At 39.6% G+C, this 22,730-nt stretch overlaps 1 protein-coding gene and 1 long non-coding RNA gene across 2 annotated transcripts in view; both read right to left on the bottom strand.

Annotated features, from left to right (window-relative positions):
• Positions 1–1,910: 1,910 nt before the first annotated feature.
• On the bottom strand, positions 1,911–4,513 carry LOC124390008. The gene is made up of 3 exons (XR_006926674.1): positions 4,459–4,513; positions 2,516–2,710; positions 1,911–2,367 (listed from the first exon to the last, which is right to left on the bottom strand). It is a non-coding gene; the product is annotated as an uncharacterized LOC124390008 (long non-coding RNA).
• A 17,357-nt stretch (positions 4,514–21,870) lies between these two features.
• ryr2b (ryanodine receptor 2b (cardiac)) overlaps positions 21,871–22,730 on the bottom strand; it is an 88,621-nt gene continuing 87,761 nt past the window's right edge. The window contains 2 exon segments of the mRNA XM_046855680.1: positions 21,871–22,085; positions 22,311–22,362. Of these exon segments, the coding sequence (XP_046711636.1) occupies positions 21,990–22,085; positions 22,311–22,362 (148 nt within the window). The 3' untranslated portion in view covers positions 21,871–21,989.

Raw genomic sequence — 22,730 nt, 5'->3', positions numbered from 1 at the left:
TACATATAGATAAAAATAGTGCAGATGTAATGAGGAGTAAAAAAAATATATACTATGTAATATGTACATGTATTTTACAGTGGTTATATACAGTGTTTTGTTTTGTTTTTAAAATCCGCCATGATGCACAAATTCGTCAATTAAATCCGTCCGTGTGGAAACAAAAGTTCCGTTTAGAGTCCTGATGATTTACATAAATTTAAACTTTAGCTACTTTAAAACATTTATTTAAGAAGACAAGAATATTTTGTCTTCCATGCTTTATGTTGAGTATGGTTTCTCTAATAATAAACATATTTTTTCATAAAGCATCCATATTTTTCATGGCCATGTTGATTAGAGTATTAAAAATTTGAAAATAATTAATTTAAGGTAAACACTTTTTTATTATACTGATTGAATTGAGTAATTAAATGAAATTGTTTAAATAAAATTTTAAAAATGGAAACATTTAATTCAATAGTTTACATTTGTTAGATAAAAAAACTGGATGTATGGATGGATGCAGAATGGATGGAGAAATTAATGGATGGATGGATAGATGAATAGAAAGAACCTGTATTTACATTGATTAGACTCACGCAAAACAAATATTATTTACGGTACAGAGTGAGAGTGAGTAGCCACAGTGACACTGCGCTGACTCTAGTTTTTTTTTATACTTATGCACAGTTGTGTATGTTTTCACAGTTAATATTAATATTTTAAAAAATTAGCTTAAGTGCGGGGCGGACACTAAACAACTAGCATTCCTGAGGGAACTCAGATTTTCAATTATGTTCTGAATGTAAAAAGGATTGCATTTGATACAAATGTGTACCAAAACTGAAAGCCCTGTCCCAAAAAACTATGTGTACCGTTAAACCCCTACTAAATTTCATATCACAAATTCAATCAATTACATCTGGACTGTGGCAAATTGGATCCAACTTTACCATACAACAAGACAATGACCCAAATCTTATGTCTTCTCTGTAAGTATTATTTAGAGAGCAATCAGTCAACTGTAGTCTTATCTATCTTGGAATGACCTGACCAGTCACTGCACCTAAATCCTATTGAACTGCTCTGAGATGAACTGATCAGGGTCAAAAAGAAATCTCCAACTAGTGAAGAACACCTTTGGCAGCTTTTTACAAGTATTTTTGAGAAACAAACTGTCTGGCTTCCAAGAGTGTGTAAACTTGTTATTCATGGAAATTAAGCTTTTTCTTTTAAATGAAAATAAGGTTTTGTATATGAAACACTGTTAGATATATTTCCCCCTCCCCAACTTTTCCTTTTGTTATTATACTGATAGATGCACGCACAAAAAACTCATCATTCAGAAAGAAATTTCTTTGAGAATGCCAGGAGACGGAATGGTGACATTTTCACCACTGATCAGGCTTTCAGTATTTTAAATATCGCAACCGCAGTCAGGTTTAAATCTACTTAGCTTGACATTTTCTACATGAGGTTAGACATTACAGTTCTGAAAGAAACTGAGCTAAAGCTGGAGATTTAAATGTGAAAACATTTGAAACGGTCAAGAACAATCAAAATGTAATTCCTGTTATAGAATGGAAAGTTCATTTCATCCAATTTCAGTTACAATAAATAAAAAAAATTTGTTTGTGGATATTCCACAATATTTATTGTAACTGTAATTGAAATTTTAATTTTAAAACCTTCAAATCAAAAATCAAAAACCTCCAAATCAACACTGGAATAAACAAAACAGCATGTAATAGCCTGGTTCTGACTCACTGGCTGTGTTGTTGATAATGCTAATGAGCTTTAATTACATTTCAATTGAGGTAGGTCTCCAGGAGCCTTTCGTTTTTTTAAGCCGCTGCTAAATAATTACATTAAATGAATGAGTGCATGAATGTGATTAAAAAAAAAACAGCCCTCCAACAGCCTGAAGGTGAAATGACTCAATTGAAAGAAACTCCCTTTAATCAGGGCTGCAGTGTACAGCATGTTGGTGTGGACGTATGTTTAGAAAGCACACATCTCTTCACTATCCTAGGATTGGCTGCGTAATGGAAAGCAGCATGGAATTCCCTAATTAAAACAAATTCCCTTCAATCTGCCCCATGCATGAGTCCAAGGCAGAGGGGCTCGAATCATGTGGTAATGTCAATGTTCTAAGAGGATCCTCGACATCAAACTGCATGCTTTCTTTGGCAGCTGACCCAAGGGAAAGGCATCTGGCTCCGAGATCCCAGCAGGGGAGAACACGTACACTCGCTTTAAGACTCTCTAGCACACTGAGATCTTTCTTGCAGAGATACGCTCATTATCTTCTCCAGGGTCAGAATAACAGGTTCTATCATTCGACCAGGAGCCTCTAATGATCCCAACCACTGCTTCTTGTCGCTTCTATGGAACACAAAGCAAAGAAAAGCTAAAAAAGATGCTTCTAAAACAGGTAAAGAACATAATACCTTGAAGAAGAAGAAAAAAAACAGGAATGGCAAAGTGTCTGATGTGCCATAAGGGCCTGGATAATTATGAATCAGCAGCATACCTTATAACGTTTACATGATTGTTACAATTAACTTTTAGGTCAATACATAAAGCAAAAGCCAATCGCATGTACATGGCTTTGGATCAGAAGGGTTTGGATCAGCATGGGTCAGTTGGAGCAATTGGATCAGCATGGGTTCGGATCATTCAGCCGGAAGCCTCTGATGATCACAAGCACCACTTTCTAGCCCCTCCTCTAGAATAAAAAGCAAAGGAAGGATAGGAAAGGTTATTTCCAAGATGAAAAAACAGGAATGGAATTGAAAATTTTATAAAACAACAGCATTTACATTGTTTTCAGTACATTTTTAACAGATGCTGCAGAAGGAAAAGGGGTAGCTCAGGGGTTAAGATGTTAAGATGATCAGGGGATCAGAAAGAGTTCAAATCCCAGCACCAATAAGCTTCCACTGCTGGGCCCTTAACCTTCCTCTTGTGTTAGGGTCGGCACCGACCCGTTTGTAGGTTTAAATGCACAGAAGTACCACATAAATTTGTTTATTGCATCAAGGATTTTTTACTTTGTCAGGAACCTCTATTTAAACAAAATAAAACAAAAAAAATCTCTTTAACTAAATTATAAATTCCTCTGATTAAAATTATGACCTTTGTGGTGTTTGGGTCGGTTTCGACCCAGTTATAATATAACATTTTAAAACAATAATTAGTGCTAAATCTAAAATCATAAACACACTGTCAGCTCACTGACACAGTCAGCCAACAGCTCACTGACAGTCAGCTCCTCTCCTAACCCTGTAAGCTTTACTTAGGGGCTTTTTTTTTTGCCTGTTTGTCGCCTTCCCTGAACAAGCAAAACAAACAAACAAAAATGGACATGTAAGACATGCATAAGACCAATTCAGTTTAGAGTTGGTGACTTGCAGAGTGCATATCTCCAGTTTGCAGCATGCAAAAAATGAGAAGATTGAGATCATCTCTTCGCTGAAAATGAGACAGAGGACACAGAGCAGCATCGCGATACAGATGATACAGATGGTACTTATGTCCACAATTCACAAAGATGCAGATGTGTCATCTGGAAGTGAGACAAAGCCCATACTTATCCTGGACTATAATAAAAACAAAGGAGGAGTGGACAACCTGGATAAGCTGACTGTCACCTACACTTGCCAGGGAATGACAAGGAGATGGCCAGTGGTTGTGTTTTATAACATCCTAGATGTGTCTGCATACAATGCATTTGTGTTGTGGCACCACATCCAGCTAGGGTGGACCTCAACCAAAAAAAACAAGCGAAGAATGTTTCTTGAGGAGCTAGGAAGTTCTCCAGTCGAAACGCACATTGAGCGAAGCTGAGACCCAGCCATGGTTCGACAGCTGCAGAGTTCACCTAGCACTCTATCCATGCCATCAGCAACTCAAGGAGCATCAGCACCAGCATCCTTCTTAGCCAGCCCTGCCTCAACATCAACCAGCACAGCAACAGCCACAACCCCACTGAGGCCACCTGATTCTAAAAGAAAGAGGTGTCAGGTCTGCCCTAGCAATAAGGACAGAAAGACAAACATATTGTGCTTCTACTGAAAAAAATATCTCTGCAAGTTTTTGCCACACATGCATCTAAACACACACATACACATGTATGTCTTTGCAAACAAAGACTTTTTTTGGATTTGCAGTCAAACAAACAACAACCAATCAAGCAAATCAAGTACTAGGATTTGCTTGATTGGTTGTTGTTTGTTGTTTGTTTGACTGCAAATCTATATATTTTTATTATTACTAGTTCTAATTTTAATTTAGTATTTCTATTAAAGCTCTTTAAAAAAAAAAAAAAAAAATTTTTGCTTTTTTTTTTGGGGAGTAAACATATTTGGGTCAAAATTGACCCGAACACCATAGATGTTACTATAGTTAATAATATAAAAATAATTTTTATTTTTTATATTTTTTAATTTAGAGATATTTTCTTATACCCCTCACCTGTTCTCTTGTCTTCCTGGACCATTCTCTTGACCTCACCATGTTTGTAACCACACCAGTAAATGTCTAGAAGGAGCTGAGTATCACAGTCATTTTAAAGCTGCCTAATTGGTGCTTATTAGGCTTTATTGCTGCTCCCTGATATCCACAGGTGTTTTCAATACCTGATTGAAAACACTTCATTGAACCTCTGTTCTTCAGAGTGGTAGTCTTTAAGGGGTTGAATAATTATGTCAATGAAGAATTCACAAAAGAAACATTTACTACTGTATTACAAAACTAATTGATGTCATTTTAGTTGCATATGGTTCTTTAAGAAGTCCTTGTAGGATTTCATTCTGAATACAATTACAAATGTACACTAAATTCCCTAAAACCATTTACAGCATTGGGGGTTGAATAATTTTTTTATTAAAAGCAATATTTTCATGGGTAAGGAAACCTAACAAGGTAACCAAGAGGTAGGAAACAGATTGGATGATAAATAATAGTTTAGAGGGTATTTTATGACTGTTTTAAGACACGGGTCAAAACTGACCCGTTAACATAAGAGATAGTAAGAGAAAGCTAACATAAGACGAAGGTTAAACAAGGCTCTTAACCCTTGACTGCTCAGTTGTATGAACAAGATAATTGTAAGGTGATCTGGAAGAGGGCGTCTGACAAATGCCATAGGTGAATACTCTCAAGGTGTATGGGTTTGGAACAGTAATTCTTTGCCAGTTGGGAGACTTAAACTTCATTTTTTTCCTAACAAAATAATCTTAACCTCCTTCAAGATATATTTGCTCATTAAATAAAAACATACTTGATACATGTGTGGCACTGTGACTCAAGCAGCAGTGCCTTATGATCATAAATCTTATAAACTTTATCTAAACTTTAGAGTGATAGAAAGAAGTGTAGTTCATTTTGCGAAGATGTTGGTCTCCTGATCAAAGGGTGATGAGCTTACAATCCAAACACTTCCAAGGTTTTACTCCAGGGCCCTTGAACAAGGCTCTTAACCCTTAACTGCTTCTTGTATAAATGATATCTCACCCTCGGTTACCTCGACAACCCTATTAAGTCGACGTTTTTGAAGTGGAACCGCCAAATTCTTGCTTTTTCTAAACATTTTTTATCGGTTATGTCGACTTTTTTTATGTTGCCGAACCCTAATATCTCAAGCACAAGGGGGGAAAAATTTGTTATCTCGGTGCAGCCGCAGAAGAACTCGCGAAAGTGGCGTAAAAATCAAGTCTTACAGCTGCTACAGGTGTTGTATTGTATACTGGTGAATCTCTGCTGTTAGTTAGTGCTAGTGTTCGTAGTGTTAGTAGGGCGCGGCTTTGGGAAGAAAAGCGCAGCCGTTGAGAGAGTGCCGGTGGGAAGGCACGTACCGGGATACGCATGAGCGATAACAACGACCGCCGTGAACCAACATATACCAACAATAACGGACGGTGAGAGTGTGGAAGTTTAAATAGGAGCTGGTGATGATGCTAAACGAGCACCATATGTGCGTGATTGAAGCCGGGAGCTTCAGAGAAAGCGGCCGAGAAAGCACCTGACACGCTGAAGGGGGCCGAAGGGGGCGTGGCAGGGGTATTCCTGACAGATAAACATGTACTGTATGTATTTTTATAGCCTGCCCTCATCAAACAAATCGCGGCAACGCTGTTGTGTAAAAAAAAACCTCCAAAAACACGTGCATGCACATTCTCATTTATTAACGCACATCATGTACATAAAGAAATTTCAAGCACGTTAATATATTGCCGCCATATTGATTTTCGTTTATCTCGATCATCGGTTACCTCGATGCTTTTTGGCGACCCCCTAGGAGATCGACATAACCGGGTTCCACTGTAATTGTAAGTCGTTCTGGATAAGGGGGTCTGCCAAATGCCATAAATGTGCTATGAAATGAACACCAGCTCTCTCTCTCTCTCTCTCTCTCTCTCTCTCTGTAAAGTGACAAAATTAAAAAGTAGGAAGTGGATGCAACTGCATTTACATTTAAATACTGTGCAAATATACAATTTAATGAAGCAAAAGACTAAATAACATGAAACAGAAACAAGAACCTGAACATAACCAACCATCATCGAGAACCATGTGACAGCCATTATTGGGAATGTAGGCCCCTGTCTATAATCTTGACCCAGAAATTATAAATATATGGCAGGTTTCTTAATCCAGAGTGAATCATAACTTAACAGTTCAGTAGTTAGGATCTTGCTCAAGAGCTCAGAACTGGAAGTGCCAGAATTTGAACTCAAGATCCTCCAATCAGAAGATCAGTCCAATGTCCCAAACACTGAGCTACCACTTCTCCTCACCAGTCTCTCTTTATTCGTTCTATTCAAGTTAAGATAATCCCCTCAGAAATGCAGCTTGTCATGTTGCCAAGTAACAGAAAAGTGTAAACTATTGTCCTATAAATGTTGTGTCTAAAATAGAAACTTATTGACAGTTACAAATCTCTAACACTGGAGACTCCTTCTCAACATGTTCAATAAGCATCTTCTCAACATGTTCAATAAGCATCTTCTCAAAGAAGAGCCAGAATCATAAACTTTATATTTATAGATTAATTTATTTTACATACAGGTCCCTGTATCAGGATATTTTGTTATAGAAATAATATTATTTAGAATTGCAGTTGAAAGAAGTTAACTAATATCTACTGACAAATCAGAATAAATAATTTCCCTTATTTTTGTTTCTTTGATGAGATATTTGGTGAAACACGGATCTCACGAGGATTGTGTAATAAATGTTATTAAGAGAGAGCGATGGCATTTAAAAATATACTATTGTTTTTTTTGTTCGGTCCAGACCAGCTAGCTCTGACTCTCTCTCTCGCTCTCTCTCTCACACACACACACACACACACACACACACACACACACACACACACACACCACTTCTGTTATCTCTTTTACTCAGCCCTCTTACTGTACTCAAAAACCTTGGCTTGTACACATACCATCTCACAAGCTATCCATCACTTCCTCACACGCACACACACACACACACACACACACACACACATACACAAAGCTGTTCTTTGGTTTCGAAAATTCCTGTTTATAAACTACAGTTTCTAATTTTCAATGTCTGTTCTGTGACAAAGAGAGAGACAGGCTAATCCAGACAGAAAAAAGAGAGAGAGAAACAGAGAGTGGGATTAATACACCACACAAACAGTGTGTCAGGATGTTTAGGTCTCAGCTGTGGTACGTCTCACACGTCCCCTCGTGCCCCCAAACACTCAGCTCTGTACGTCTGATGAAATAAACATCTCCTGCTACTGGATTAAGTCTTCGTACCTAACACACATGTTAGAAATGTATTTATAGAAATGTTCAAATGTGCTAAGAACCTGGAATTCTTATAGAGAGGAACAAAGAATACGTTACTGGTTTTCTTTTTTTTTTATGTCTGCAAAACGACAAATAAGAGAATTACCACAGTGAATGCATTAAAAAATAAAAAATTGAAATTATTTTCCTTAATGGCAAATGTTTATAAGTGCTTTACGGGGGTCCTGTGTAAATCTGTACCTTCATGGTAATTGTTATAACATTTTTATTCAACATTTAGAAATTAATGACATTTTTTGGTAAATATAATGCTTTTAAAAAAACCCTCTAATTTCTACCGCTACTATTTAAACTATTTAAACCTCAAATCCCAAAAAGGTTGGAACGCTTTATTAAATGTCCATATAAACAGAATACAATGATTTATTAAATATCAGAAACACATTTTACCTACAATAGAACATAGAAAACATAGTGTCATGCGGAGATATGGAGGCGGAAGCCAAAATACCAGCAAACAGAGTTTATTACAGCAAATAGGCAAAGCCAACACAAAACTCACACCAGAAACGGAGAGTCACAAACTGAAAGTATAAATCCGCTCTTTCCCCACAGAGACCAGGAGCGGAGCGATGCCCTCAGCGGAGACCTGGTGCGGAGCGACGCCCTCAGCGGAGACTGGCGGCTGGGCGACGACGTCGGCGGAGCGACGCTTCCGGTGACCGATCGGAACCCAGCAGCGCCCATCGTGGAGTCCCGAGGCCGAGTGCCGTCAACGGCGGAGAGCAGAGGCTGAGCGACATCCCCGGTGGGGTCCGGAGACTGAGCAACGCCCTTGGAGAACCCCTGGAGAGCTTTGTCATCCTCTGAGGAACCTGGAGGACCGACGTTACCCTCAGAGGGACCTGGAGGACGTCACCTTCTGTGAGTCTGTGGAGCGAGATGTCGACGTGGGAGGAGCTCGGGAGCGAGACGTCGCCACGGGAGGAGCTCGGGAGTGAGACGTCGCTTTCGGCGAAACCTGGGTCTGTGGAGTTGCCTTTAGAAGGCTCTGGGCTTGCGACCTCCTGACCGAGTGGCTCGGGAAACGGTCTGCGGCTGTCAGAGGGGCCTTGGACGGCGAATGGGCTTTCCACAGGGCCTTTATCCACTGCATCCACCTCGAAGAGTGGTGTTTCCCTCAAGAACTGGGCTGGTGGTTTCCCTCTCTGAGGGCCTTGGGGCTGCCAAGCCGTCCTTATATGCCCCCGGAGGCTTGATGTCACCTCCAGCGTGACTCGGGGATGAGACATCGCGGTCGAAGAATTTCGGGAGCGAGACGTCGCCCAAAGTGGAGCTCTGTGACATGACTTCGCCTGGAGAGAAGCTCTGAGGCGTGTCTTCACCTTTTGAGGGACTGTGGGGCGATCCGTCACCTTCGGTGGAGCCCAGGGGCAGCAGTTTGACCTCCCTTTCGCAGTCCTGGAGCTGACTCATGTGCTCGGGGGACCCCTTGGGTGGAGAGAAGCTCTCTGGGATGCTCTGGAGTTGAACCGAGCTCTCCTCGGGACACTGTAGCGGAGAGGAGCTTGCCTGGAGACCCTGGGACGGAGCCGAGCTCTCACCGAGACACTGGAGCGGAACAGAGCTCTCGGGGCCGCTCTGGAACTGAGAGAAGCTCTGAGGCATGGCGTCGGCTGGAGAGGAGCTCGGAGGCGTGTCGTCGGCTGAAAAGGAGCTCCGAGACGTGGCGTCGGCCGGAGAGGAGCTCAGAAGCATGGTGTCGGCTGAAGAGGAGCACGGAGGCATGGCGTCGCCTTTAGGGAGACTGTGGGGCGAACTGTCGACTTCAGTGGAGCCCGGGGGCAGCGGTTCGACGTCCCTTTTGCAGTCCTGGAGCTGAGCCGTGCGCTTTGGGGACCCCTTGCGTGAGGCGGAGCTCTCGGAGACGCGCTGGGATCGGGCTGAGCTCTCTTGGGGACACTGGACATGCTCTGGGACAGAGAGGAGCTCTCATGGATGTCCTGGGACGAGCCGAGCTCTCATGGAGGTCCTGGGACGGAGCCGAGTTCTCACGGAGGTCCTGGGACGGAGCCAAACTCTCACGGAGGTCCTGGGACAAAACAGAGCTCTCCTGAAGGACCTTGGGCGTGGCGCTGCCAAGCACGGGCGAGAAACGGCGGCGAGCTGCCGGGTTTCCCCGGGGGCGGAGCTTGGCCGTTGCTTGATCGCCGGCGAGCGAATCCTACCTCCGAGGTTCGGTTCGCGCTGGGACCACGGCGGTAATCCGATCATGTTCCTTTTTTTTTGTCCTTATATTCCTTTTCAAGGGTCCGTTATTCTGTCATGCGGAGATATGGAGGCGGAAGCCGAAATACCAGCAAACAGAGTTTATTACAGCAAAAAGGCAAACTGAAAGTATAAATTCGCTCGGGACGAGTAGTCCACAGATGCGCTTGGGAAAGCGCGGTGCTGGGCAGGAACCCAGGAACGTAATCCACACAGTGAATACAAACGCAGCCGTACCGGGAGGATCAGGGTGCACTCCAGAAGGGAAGCGCAGCCGTGAAGAGAGAGAAGTCCGAGAAAACAGGTACGTAGCTGGAACGCGCATACGCCGATACACACATACATGAACCTACACGAACATGCATGAACATATAATAACGGACCCCGAGTGTGGGTGAATGTGAGGTTTATATAGGAGCTGAGAATGAGCAAGTGATATGAGCCTCACGTGTTCCCCATGAAGCTCCGTGCGGGCGGGGCACACACGAGAGAAGGAGTGAGGTGCTGTGGGGAATGCCGAAGTCTGACAGCCGCCGAAGGGGGCGTGGCAGGGGAATTCCTGACACATAGCAAATGTATAAATTGAGAAAACTATTTTTTTTTTTTGAAAAAAAAAAGTTGTGAGTGGGGCAACAAATGGCTGAAAAAGCTGATGAAACATTTCCTCATTTTTAACTTTTGAGTTTTATTGGTAATGAAAAACGAGTTATTTTATGCACATTTTGCCCAGACTTTTTTTTTTTATTTATTGTGCTTGCAGTAGTAATAGTTTAGTAGTAGTAGGACTTCTGTTAAGAAAGTTGTGTGTTCAAATCCCAACAACACCAAGCTGCCACAGTAGGGCTCTTGAGCAAGGCCCTTAACCCTCAACTGCTCAGTTGTAAGTCTTTCTGATTGTTTTTTGCATGGGCATCTGCCACATGCAAAAAATATAAACATAAATGTAGCACAAAGATCAGTGAAACTTTGTAATGATGAGGCTCAAGTTTAAATGCTGGGAAATCTTGATTTAATGTAAACAGATTTTTTATTTCAGAAAGTGTTCATACTGAGTAAGATCTAAGCAAAAGAGAATAATCAGGAATTAAAGAAAAGAAGGAAATATCACAGTTTGTCAATAAGAGTGGTTTTTGCAGGCCAGCATACTTTCACTGGGACATTCAGGAAAAAAGACCGTACTCATCCAAAAATCTTTCTCGGCTTGTTCTTTCTTTTCATCTCTTTAAAAACGGACTGACAAATACAACTTATCTCTTTGGAATACAAGATTCCGTTATCCTCCATAGATCCAGATCTGATTATCTTAAATACCTCATATCTACTGATAGCTTAAACCAGCGTCTTTCAAGCTAAGCTGTGACAAAAGTTGTGAAACTACAAATACACAGTTTAAAAGTGTGTCGCTGTATCAATGTTCATCAAACAATTTCTTAAATCCTGGCAGGTACACAGATTGGTTGGCAGATAATATAAGTTGAGGCTATATAGGATTATCAGCATTACCCAACACAGCACTCAAACAGCGATACTTCAATATTAAATATGAATTTAAATGTCATTTATTGGATAAATTATTTATCAAATATATAATGGCAATCACATACAAAAAGAAAACAAAATGACGAATAAATATTATAAAATATATAATGAAAGTAGTGTTTCCCTGGAGTTGTGTCACTGGTGTTACAGTTTAACTATTTTAAATAAAAATCACACTGATGACATCTCTTGACTTCCTGCTTTTTTCCTATTTTTCTCTAATACAATTTCCTGAAGATCTATGAAGAATGGCCCATGGTAAGTCCACTCCCTTTTTAGTTATCAGAAATGTTTTATTTAGTTCATGTGTTCATATGAATCTTTTATTTGAAGTCACTGCTATGAACTACTTTATTGTCAGTGAATTGTAAATGAGTACAAATGGATTAAACTGCTTAATTTAGCAAATGTACCATGATAGACAACATGTGGTTAAAAACCTTGCAGCAGCCATTTTGTAAAATGCATTTTCATGAAAATTGTCACTGGTGTTACTGTCACTGATTTTACCTTCCTCATGGATAACACCAGAGAAGATCAGTAACACCAGTGAATCCCATTTTATATAAACTTAATCATTAGTATTTTCATTTAGTTCTTTTGCATATAATAGCACTAAGATTTTATAATTCTTGACTTCATTATGGGACAGTTGAGCAAGTAAAATAAGGTACCATGAAATGTAAAATGTTCGTAGGTTGAAGTTTACACCTCTTAGTCATAATCTAGTATAATAGCATAACATAAAATAGTAGCAGAAAATTGCAGTTTAGATGATGTACGTTGTTTACCATTTTAGTTGCTTTAGTTCAAATGTTTTGAAAATGCTTTTTTTTTATTTTACTAACTGCTTTCACTAGTTGCCAAATGTGTACCAAATGTAACAATTCAGTAATTATTAATTATAGTTGAAGAATAAGGGATTTTGTTCTTATGAATGTCACTGGTGATTCATTGTGTCACTGGTGTTGCTGTTTTTTGTGTCACATTCAATAAAATGTGTCACATGTGACATTATTATAATTCTACATCCATTGAATAATGAGGGGAAAAAAGAAATAATTTCTAGCTAAATTTAGCTAACAATCTAGCTCAGCTTTCTCGCTGGATGAGACACATTGCTTTAGTGGGTCTGGTTTTTGAATCATTGTTAGATGTAAATGTGTCAAAAATGAAAACAATCTTTTGGTCTGCATATGTTAATAAATGCCAGTCTTTTGTAAAATAATTACCAGGCACCTGTGTGGTACAGCTGATTTGCATATGACGGCACTTTTTTTGTTGTTTATAACAAGTAGCTATGAACTGACTGGATTTTATAAATAAAATATAAAATAGATACAGACTTTAATGGGGATCCCTGAGCTCATGATTTGTTAAGTGTTCTGCAAAGAAACTGGAAGTTTTTAGTGCATCTGGCTGAATCAGTAGCTGTCAAGAGAAAAAAAACAGCAGGTAGGAGGGAATTTTGGGAAATAAATTAATAAATATATATGTTAGTATTTACATATAAAAACATACAAATGGCAGCATTTAATAAAAAGCAAAGTCTAGCAATAACCTGTTGTTACGATGATCAATTGAGATTAAATTCAATAAATGGTATAAAAAATTTTAATCAAACATTGGTCTTAATTCCATCGTAAGATCAAACACACTCCTTTCCTGTTCCAGCTGCATGACTGAACCACTTCCTTTTTCGAACACTCCATTTCTGTCTTCATTAATTCATCCAGGCCCAAGGACCCGACTGGAGATTAATGGAGAGGAATCAAAGCTTTTCAGATGATTGCTGCACAATGTCTGAACTCGGAGCCAAATGAGATGATCATATTTTACTGTTCTCAATTCAGCTAGTCGCTTTACACAGCTCAGATTATTTGCTGTGTGCCTGAAACACTCACATAAAACGCTTTTCTCATTTCTCATTGCTGCCTCGAGAGCTGAATTTTCGCCCATTAGCATGTGAATATTTGCTGGCGTGATCAGTCAGCCAAAATCATAATGATGCATGAGATAATTGTGTCTCAGAGCTGACTGGTTGACGAGTCCCATAATTAATTACCATGTACTGCATTACAGATCAAGGGGAATGGATGATAATTGCTAATTTCAAGTCTCATAAATGCGAATGCGCTTGGTCTTATGTGTGGTACTGTGTGTGGTACTGAAGATTTTGAGACTTATGATGGATGGATGGATGGACGGACGGACGGACGGACGGACGGACGGACGGACAGACAGACAGACAGACAGACAGACAGACAGACAGACAGACAGACAGACAGATAGATAGATAGATAGATAGATAGATAGATAGATAGATAGATCATATTAATGATATGGTGGTGCTATACTGTATGTAAACATTATCTACTCTACATGTCTTAAACCATTGTAAGTTTTGCACTTTTAAGAGTACATAATTGATACACTTTTGTTGTTTTGTCAAGTCAAGTCAAGTTTATTTCTATAGCACTTTTCACAACAGACATGGTTTCAAAGCAGCTTTACAGAATTTAAGGGTTAAGGTGAACAATGTGTGTTTATCCCTGATGAGCAGCCATGGTGACTGTGGCAATGAAAAACTCCCTTAGGTGTTATGAGGAAGAAACCTTGAGAGGAACCAGATTCAAAAGGGGAACCCATCCTCATTTGGGTGATATAAAGAGAGTGATTATAGTCTTTAAACAATACAGAACACTGGAGAGTGAGAACTAACATGAGCACCGGAATGTAAGATTATGAATAATGTCCTACAAACAGTCTTATACAGTCATTTGAGGTTATGGAACCAGGAGCTACTTAGCAACTCATAAAATAGCTCAACATTTATGATCATCATATATTCTCCATGCCAGAGCCTTTAAACTGTGTTTTCTTGTCTAGTGTTATGATACGCTGAGTGTTACGATAAGAGACGCTGCGTCTTAACCCTTTGGGAACTCCCCGACATTTTATATATATATATATATATATATATATATATATATATATATATATATATATATATATATATAATGTCGGGGCGTTCCCAAAGCGTTACGACGCAGCGCCTGCTCCTCGGGAACTAGGGTTGCATTCGTAACCTAGAGACGTATTATACTATATTAATGCTAATAAAAGCAACGTTATATGTTATCTGAAGCATATTGCTAAATGTTACATATTACTAGATTCCACTATTGATAACTAAAGCTGGCCTAAGCTAAACTTATGGGTGAATTTTATGCACAAGATGAGTCATGACATCATGGGGTCTTTTGCGCAGTGTATGATGCACTTTCAAACCCAGCCATTAGGGAGGCACAAGCCAGTGCATTCTTAGTGCCGGTCCCAAGCCCGGGTAAATGGGGAGGGTTGCGTTAGGAAGGGCATCCAGCTTAAAACATGTGCCAAATCAAATATGCGGATCACAAATGATACCGGATCGGTCGAGGCCCGGGTTAACAACGACCGCCACAGGTATCGTTAGCCGACAGGGTACCGTGGAAATTGGGCTACTGTTGGCGAAGGAGGAGAAGGAGAGGAGGAAGACGCCTACAGAGACGGCAGGAAAGGAGCAGTGTAGGAGAGTGGAGGTTAGGGTTGGTACTTTAAATGTTGGTACTATGACGGGTAAAGGGAGAGATAGCTGATATGATGGAGAGGAGAAAGGTAGATATGCTGTGTGTTCAGGAGACCAAGTGGAAAGGGAGTAAGGCCAGGAACATTGGAGGTGGATTTAAACTGTTTTATCATGGTGTGGATGGAAAGAGAAATGGTGTAGGGGTGATTCTGAAGGAAGAGTACAGTAAGAGTGTAGTGGAGGTGAAGAGAGTTTCTGATAGGGTGATGATCGTGAAGGTGGAAGTTGAAGGGATGATGATAAATGTCATCAGTGCCTATGCTCCACAAGTTGGCTGTGAGATGGAGGAGAAGGAAAGATTCTGGAGTGAATTAGATGAAGTGGTAGATGGTGTACCTAGGAAAGAACGGTTGGTGATTGGGGCAGACTTTAATGGGCATGTGGGTGAAGGAACAGAGGTGATGAGGAGGTGATGGGTAGGTATGGTTTTAAGGAGAGGAATGTGGAAGGGCAGATGGTGGTAGATTTTGCTAAAAGGATGGAAATGGCAGTGGTGAACACTTATTTTAAGAAGAAGGAGGATCATAGGGTGACGATAAGAGTGGAGGAAGGTGCACACAGGTGGACTATGTGCTATGCAGGAGATGCAACCTGAAGGAGATTGGAGACTGTAAGGTGTTGGCAGGGGACAGTGTAGCTAGACAGCATAGGATGGTGGTCTGTAGGATGGTTTTGGAGGCGAAGAAGAAGAGGAGGAGAGTGAGGACTGAAAGAAGAATAAGATGGTGGAAACTGAAGGAGGAAGAGTGTAGTGTGAGGTTCAGGGAAGAGGTCAGAGAGAGGCTCAGTGGTGTTAAGGAGGTGTTGGATGATTGGGCAACTACTGCAGGAGTGATGAGGAGGCAGCTAGAAAAGTACTTGGTGTGACATCTGGAAATAGAAAGGAAGACAAGGAGACGTGGTGGTGGAATGAGGAAGTGCAGGAGAGCATAAGGAGAAAGAGGTTGGCAAAACAGAAGTGGGATAGACAGAGTGATGAGAAAAGTAGGCAGGAGTACAAGGAGATGCGGCAGCAGGTTAAGAGGATGTGGCGAAAGCCAAGGAAAAGGCATATGAGGAGCTGTATGAGAGGTTGGACACTAAGGAAGGAGAAAAGGATTTATACAGATTGGCCAGGCAGAGGGACCGAGCTGGAAAGGATGTACTGCAAGTTAGAGCAGTAAAGGATGGAGAGGAAATGTGTTGACTAGTGAGGAGAGTGTGTTGAGAAGGTGGAGGGAGTATTTTGAGCAGCTGATGAATGAGGAAAATCAGAGAGAGAGAAGGTTGGATGATGTGGAGTTGGTGAAGCAGGATGTAGATAGGATTAGTAAGGAGGAAGTGAGAGCAGCGATTAAGAGGATGAAGAGTGGAAAGTCGGTTGGACCAGATGACATACCGGTAGAAGCGTGGAGATGTTTAGGAGAGATGGCAGTGAGTTTTTGACCAGATTGTTTAACAGGATTTTGGAAGGTGAGAAGATGCCTGAGGAATGGAGAAGAGTGTGCTGGTACCGATCTTTAAGCATAAAGGAGATGTGCAGACCTGCAGTAACTACAGGGGAATTAAGTTGATCAGTCACACCATGAAGTTATGGGAAAGAGTAGTGGAAGCCAGGTTGAGAGAAGAGGTGACCATCTGTGAGCAACAGTATGGTTTCATGCCGAGGAAGAGCACCACAGATGCCTTATTTGCTTTGAGAATGTTGATGGAGAAGTATAGAGAAGGACAGAAGGAATTGCATTGTGTATTTGTGGATTTAGAGAAAGCCTACGACAGAGTGCCAAGAGAGGAGTTGTGGTATTGTATGAGGAAGTCAGGTGTGTCAGAGAAGTATGTGAGGGTGGTGCAGGACATGTATGAGGACAGTGTGACAGCAGTGAAGTGTGCAGTAGGTACGACAGACTGGTTTAGGGTGAAGGTTGGACTGCATCAAGGATCGGCCCTGAGCCCTTTCCTGTTTGCAGTGGTGATGGACAGGTTGACGGACGAGGTCAGACAGGAGTCTCCTGGACTATGATGTTTGCGGATGATATTGTGATTTGTTGTGAGAGTAGGGAGCAGGTTGAGAAGAGCCTGGAGAGGTGGAGATATGCACTGGAGAGAAGGGGAATGAAACTCAGTAGGAGTAAGACAGAATACATGTGTGTGAATGAGAGGGAGGGCAGTGGAGTGGTGCGGTTGCAGGAGAAGAGCTTCAGAAGGTGGAGGAATTCAGGTACCTGGGGTCAACAGTGCAAAGTAATGGAGAGTGTGTTAGAGAAGTGAAGAAAAGAGTGCAGGCAGGGTGGAGTGGTGGAGAAGAGTGACAGGAGTGATTTGTGATAGTAGGGTATCTGCAAAATGAAAGGGAAAGTTTATAGGACTGTGGTGAGACCTGCGATGTTGTATGGATTAGAGACAGTGGCATTGAGTAAAAGACAGGAGGTGGAGCTGGAGGTAGCAGAGCTGAAGATGTTGAGGTTTTCGTTGGGAGTGACAAGGATGGATAAGATTAGAAATGAGTTTATTAGAGGGACAGCGCATGTAGGATGTTTTGGTGACAAGGTGAGGGAGGCGAGATTGAGATGGTTTGGACATGTGCAGAGGAGTGACATAAATTATATTGGTAGAAGAATGCTGAGGATGGAGCCACCAGGTAGGAGGAAAAGAGGGAGGCCAAGAAGGAGGTTAATGGATGTGGTGAGGGAAGACATGCAGGTAGTTGGTGTAAAAGAGGCAGATGTAGAGGACAGGGTGGTATGGAGACGGATGATCCGCTGTGGCGACCCCTAATGGGAGCAGCCGAAAGAAGAAGAAGAAGATGATGCACTTTCACATGCCTATTATCTGGCTGATTCTTTGTACACTAACAATATAAAATTATAATTTTCTATTATATATTATTATCATTATATTATAAACTGAACTAGCCAAATTTCTAAACAACCCACTTTCTGCATGGATGATTGGATGGATGGATGGATGGGCAGATAACCAAAATGAATAAAAAGATGCAGTTGTTGCAGCCCTTGATGTGCACAGTAGGGGTTTACTCTTCCCTATAGGAGGTGGAATGATTTGGAGCATGGGGAGGATTTACACTTGCACCATGCAGCTAAACAATCACACTGGAGAGGCAGAACAAAACAGTGAAGGCAAAGACCTGCCATCTATCAGTCTGCTTTCATCAGAACTTCATTCTGTCCTCTTGAATTCACTGTAAGAACAATAATAAAGACTTTTTTTTAAAGGTATGAAAACCTAGTTTATACAATATTTAGTTGGGCATTTACACTAAATGGACAATGGTTTAACACTTGACCATACAATTTGTATGTGCTTTTTGAACATTCCATTTTACATTTTTTTGCAGTTTTCTACAGGAAAAGAATGTAAAAATACAAAGTAAAGGTACTAAAATTCATTAGCTTGATTATAGCGCCATTTGTGAGCTTTATTATATTTGGCTAAACAAGCGTAATGAAGTCCACAGAGGTTAAGTCTGTAGAAGAAATGGCTTCTAAAGAGTTCATTAGATTGACAAAGGATTTAAGAATAAAAATAAAAAAACTGAAAATCTAGATGTTGTCTTTAGTTGTCTAGAAATGTATGATGATGATGTAAAAACAGCTTCAGTTCAAACCTCCTTCACATTTGCATGTTTACTCATAAATATGTGTAGAAATTGGATAAGTAGATCATATATCATACTTCAGAATGTAACTTTTGAGGTACTATAGCTATGTGATGTTTGTTTCATTGGATATTTATTTTACTGAAGGGGTTCTACCTCAATTGTAGGTTCTATAAGCAACCCAACAATGTTTCAACATATGTACAAACAATTAAACAAACAAACAAATAAAACAATTAAAAATCATTGCACGCTTTTCTACAGAAAGTAACCGTGTTAAATAAAAAATACATACCCATACTTATCGTCTTTGAATTTGTAATAATTGGGTATAAAAGACATTGTTTTGGTTTTAATGAAAACTGTAATGGTCCGTTCTGAAACCTATTGGTAATTTATTGCCTTTTAATGATGGAATGTTGTCTAGTGGATGCCACTATGGACCAATAGAATTTCTTTGTTAACTAGATCACATGTTGGTATCTACTGGACAGCAATCAGGTCGATTAGGATGTCATTAAATATCTAGATTCCAATAAGTTTTAATATTAGTTATTTTTGGATTATTAACAATAAATAATGTACACAAACACTGCATAAAAAAAAATCACAATAGTTTCGGTGTTTGTAATGATGGTTTGTAATGGTACTGGTTGTGGACACCCTCAAAATTTTAGTCAGGGTTTTTATTTATTTATTTATTTTCTCAGCAGGGAGAATCATGTTCCATAGTTGAGCTGGAATGTAACCTAAATGTGAACTAAACACGACATTACATTAGCTCTAATCTGAACTAGCCCAAAATTCATACCGGGGAAACGTGTAGAACCACATGAGACCACAGCATGACTACATTACCCAGACTTCCACATCCACTCTCATTAATCACCTCGTTTTCTCCCACACACAGGCTGCTATTAAGGTAACTCAAAGACCCTCATTTATCTTCCACTGGCCTCCAAACCACATAGAAACCAAACAGAGAACAAGTGATTATGATTGATGTGATGGAAAAGTTTGAATTTACAGACAGGAAGTGTTGTATTTAGAGGTCTGGATTTAAAGTCAGTGTGGTTTTTCCTCATTAGCAGTGAATCAGAACTGTGTTTATTTTTGTTTTGTTTTTTTTGTTACTTTTTAGAGCATTTATTCAGGGAATAGGAGACCTTGTTATTATGGTAACTAAGGCAAAACCAATAAGCTCCTCTTTTTTCTTTTTTTTCCAGATCTATATATGTTCTGTCTGTCTATCTCTCTTTATTTTTCTCTCTCTCTGAGGAGAATGTTAATCTACCCAGACCCTTGTCTTGGTGATAATGAGGTTTATATCAGCAGAACACACACTCATACACACAGCAAATGCTTCAACGGTTTAACGGCTCGTGGGAATCAGGAGGCCATGCGTGATGTGGCCCACCATTTAATTTCACGCTCAGGATATCTCACAGAGAAAGAAAGAGAAAGAGAGAGAGAGAGAGAGAAAGAGAAAGAGAGAGAGAGAGAGAGAGAGAGAGAGAGAGAGAGAGAGAGAGAGAACTCCATGGAGCAGATTGAGGTCAAGATCCTTGTTCATAGGTGTTGGTCAAAAAAGGTGCAATGAGCAATCCTCTGTTTTGGACTGTGTGCAGAAAGAAAAAGGGAAAGTCATAGAAAGAAAAGAGGTGATGGAATGTACAGAAGATTAATAAAGTGAGAAAAGGCTGAGTTATTGACAGGATAAAGTGTAAAAAAAAAAAAAAGTAAGAAAGGAAGAGCACAGAATATATGGAGGACAAAAAGAGAAACAAAAAAGATTTTAAATTAGAACGCAGAATTAAAACCCAGTATAAATTAGTAATACCAGTGGAACATAAGATGATAACAGTTACAAATATGCTGAAGGGAAAACATACATACTCTATGGAGAATTTGAATTAATTAATTTCATGTTAATGAACACAAAACATTCTCCATTTTCCAGGGGAGAGAATGAGGATGTCAAAGCGGTGCATCTTTCAAGCAGGAAAATAAAACTGAACACTAGATTACTAGTATGCACATAAGCGAGGGGACGGGACTTCAAGGGGTGTCATTTATTACGATTGACGTCAAAACATCCTACACCTCAGACACTCGTTCTGGATTCACATGTTGATTCACATGTCACGTGATTCATCTGGTCTTTTATCATTTTTGAGAGACACAAGCATGTTTCTTCTGTTTTTATGCAACAAAAAAGGTCATTTAATGCTTTGAATATTTACTTTGAACAAACAAATATAAAAATGTACAGATGTTTGAATAAATTTTCATTGAAAAGTCCTTGCTTAGCATGAATCTGGGCATCTGGACAGTTCATTTCTCAAGACTGAAATACTTTGCCATGCCTTTTGTAAAACTTGCCGTTTTAAGTGAGAGATTTTCTTTCTAAACATGTGATCCAGTTCATTCCAGAGCAGTTCAAAGGATCTAGGTGCACTGAATGGGCAGGTCATTCCCTGATAATTAACATTCCATCTGACTGCTCTCTAAATACAGAGCTTTGACGTATGCTTTAGACCATCGTCTTGTCGTTTTTGTGAATTTGGGTCCAATAGCTGCAGTCCAGAAGGTATTAAATGTTTTTGAACTATGCTGGTTCAGTATTTCTTTCACCTGGAATAATCTAGACCCCCCCAAAAACCAAAATCATTAAGCCTTCACTTCCATGACTGTGGGTGCGAGACAGCCTGCTAACATCTTTCTTGTTCTTCATATATTCTTCATTACTGTCCAATTCTTGTGTTTTTTCTTAGTTAGTTTGTGATATTTAAACAAATGATACATGCATGTGTCTAAAAAAAAAGGCACTGTACATGAAAAATACTTTTCTATTTTTGCATGATGTTGAATAAAATGCAAAGTTCCTCTGCAAAAGTCACCTGATTCACCACCACTAGGATGGTGGATATATATATATATATAGTTCTAAGAAATATACGGTATATATTTTTTCTGATAAAAAAAAAAAAATATATATATATATATATATCTGATAATTTTCTTCATATCCAATAAAAATCTTCTGTAAAAAAACTTTGGTATAACTGGTATGTTTTTTTATGTTTAATTTTGGTAATCAGTTTTCACAATGTGACCAAGGTCAATACAAATGCCTGATGCATGAAAAAAATACATTCATTACAATATATTAAAAAGAAAAGTCCTTAATTTAACCGAGCTGATCCTCATACTGTTTTCGGAAACAGTCTCCAACTGGGAAAAACTCCCAACAACGTTCCTGGTACATTTTCCACACGTAGGACTCCTGTTCAGAACAGTCAGAAAGCCATATTTTACAATGAATATTCCACAGCAACATGGATGCATGGAGGAGGATCTAAATAATGTATGTTTGCAAATCTAAGTTGTTTCTATTGTTGGGCCTGGTTTGGTAGGACACTATATATAAAAGTATATATTTTTCTAATAGACTAACTAAAGAATAGCAAAACATATTCAAAGACTCTTTAAAGTCATAATCAGTGATTACCTGCCCTGTGTGCTCCGTCACATCTTTATTGATGAGGTACTGCACAAAGAACCTGCAGGAAAATATTCACACAATTATCTATTTTTTCTTGGATTTGGATTGTTAATCAGTTATTCATTAGAGACATGTAGCTCCTGAGCAAAGCCACCACATAAATAAAACATGTATTATTTATAATATACTACAAGGAATTTGCAGTATTTATAATGATATTTTTCTATAATCACTTATAGAAATATATTTGATAACAGTACTATTGCCAGCACTACTACTACTATTAATACTACAATAATAATAATAATAATATATTACATTATATAGCATCAATGTTATATCATACATAACCAATAGCATTGTTATTATTATTAATATGATTATTATTAGTAGAAGTAGTAGTAATAATGTTGTACTAATGCTTCT

The sequence above is a fragment of the Silurus meridionalis genome, chromosome 8 (assembly GCF_014805685.1).
Source record: "Silurus meridionalis isolate SWU-2019-XX chromosome 8, ASM1480568v1, whole genome shotgun sequence".
Taxonomy (NCBI): Eukaryota; Metazoa; Chordata; class Actinopteri; order Siluriformes; family Siluridae; genus Silurus; species Silurus meridionalis.
The sequence above is the reverse complement of the archived record's forward strand: the minus strand, read 5'-3'. Positions and strand labels throughout refer to the sequence as shown.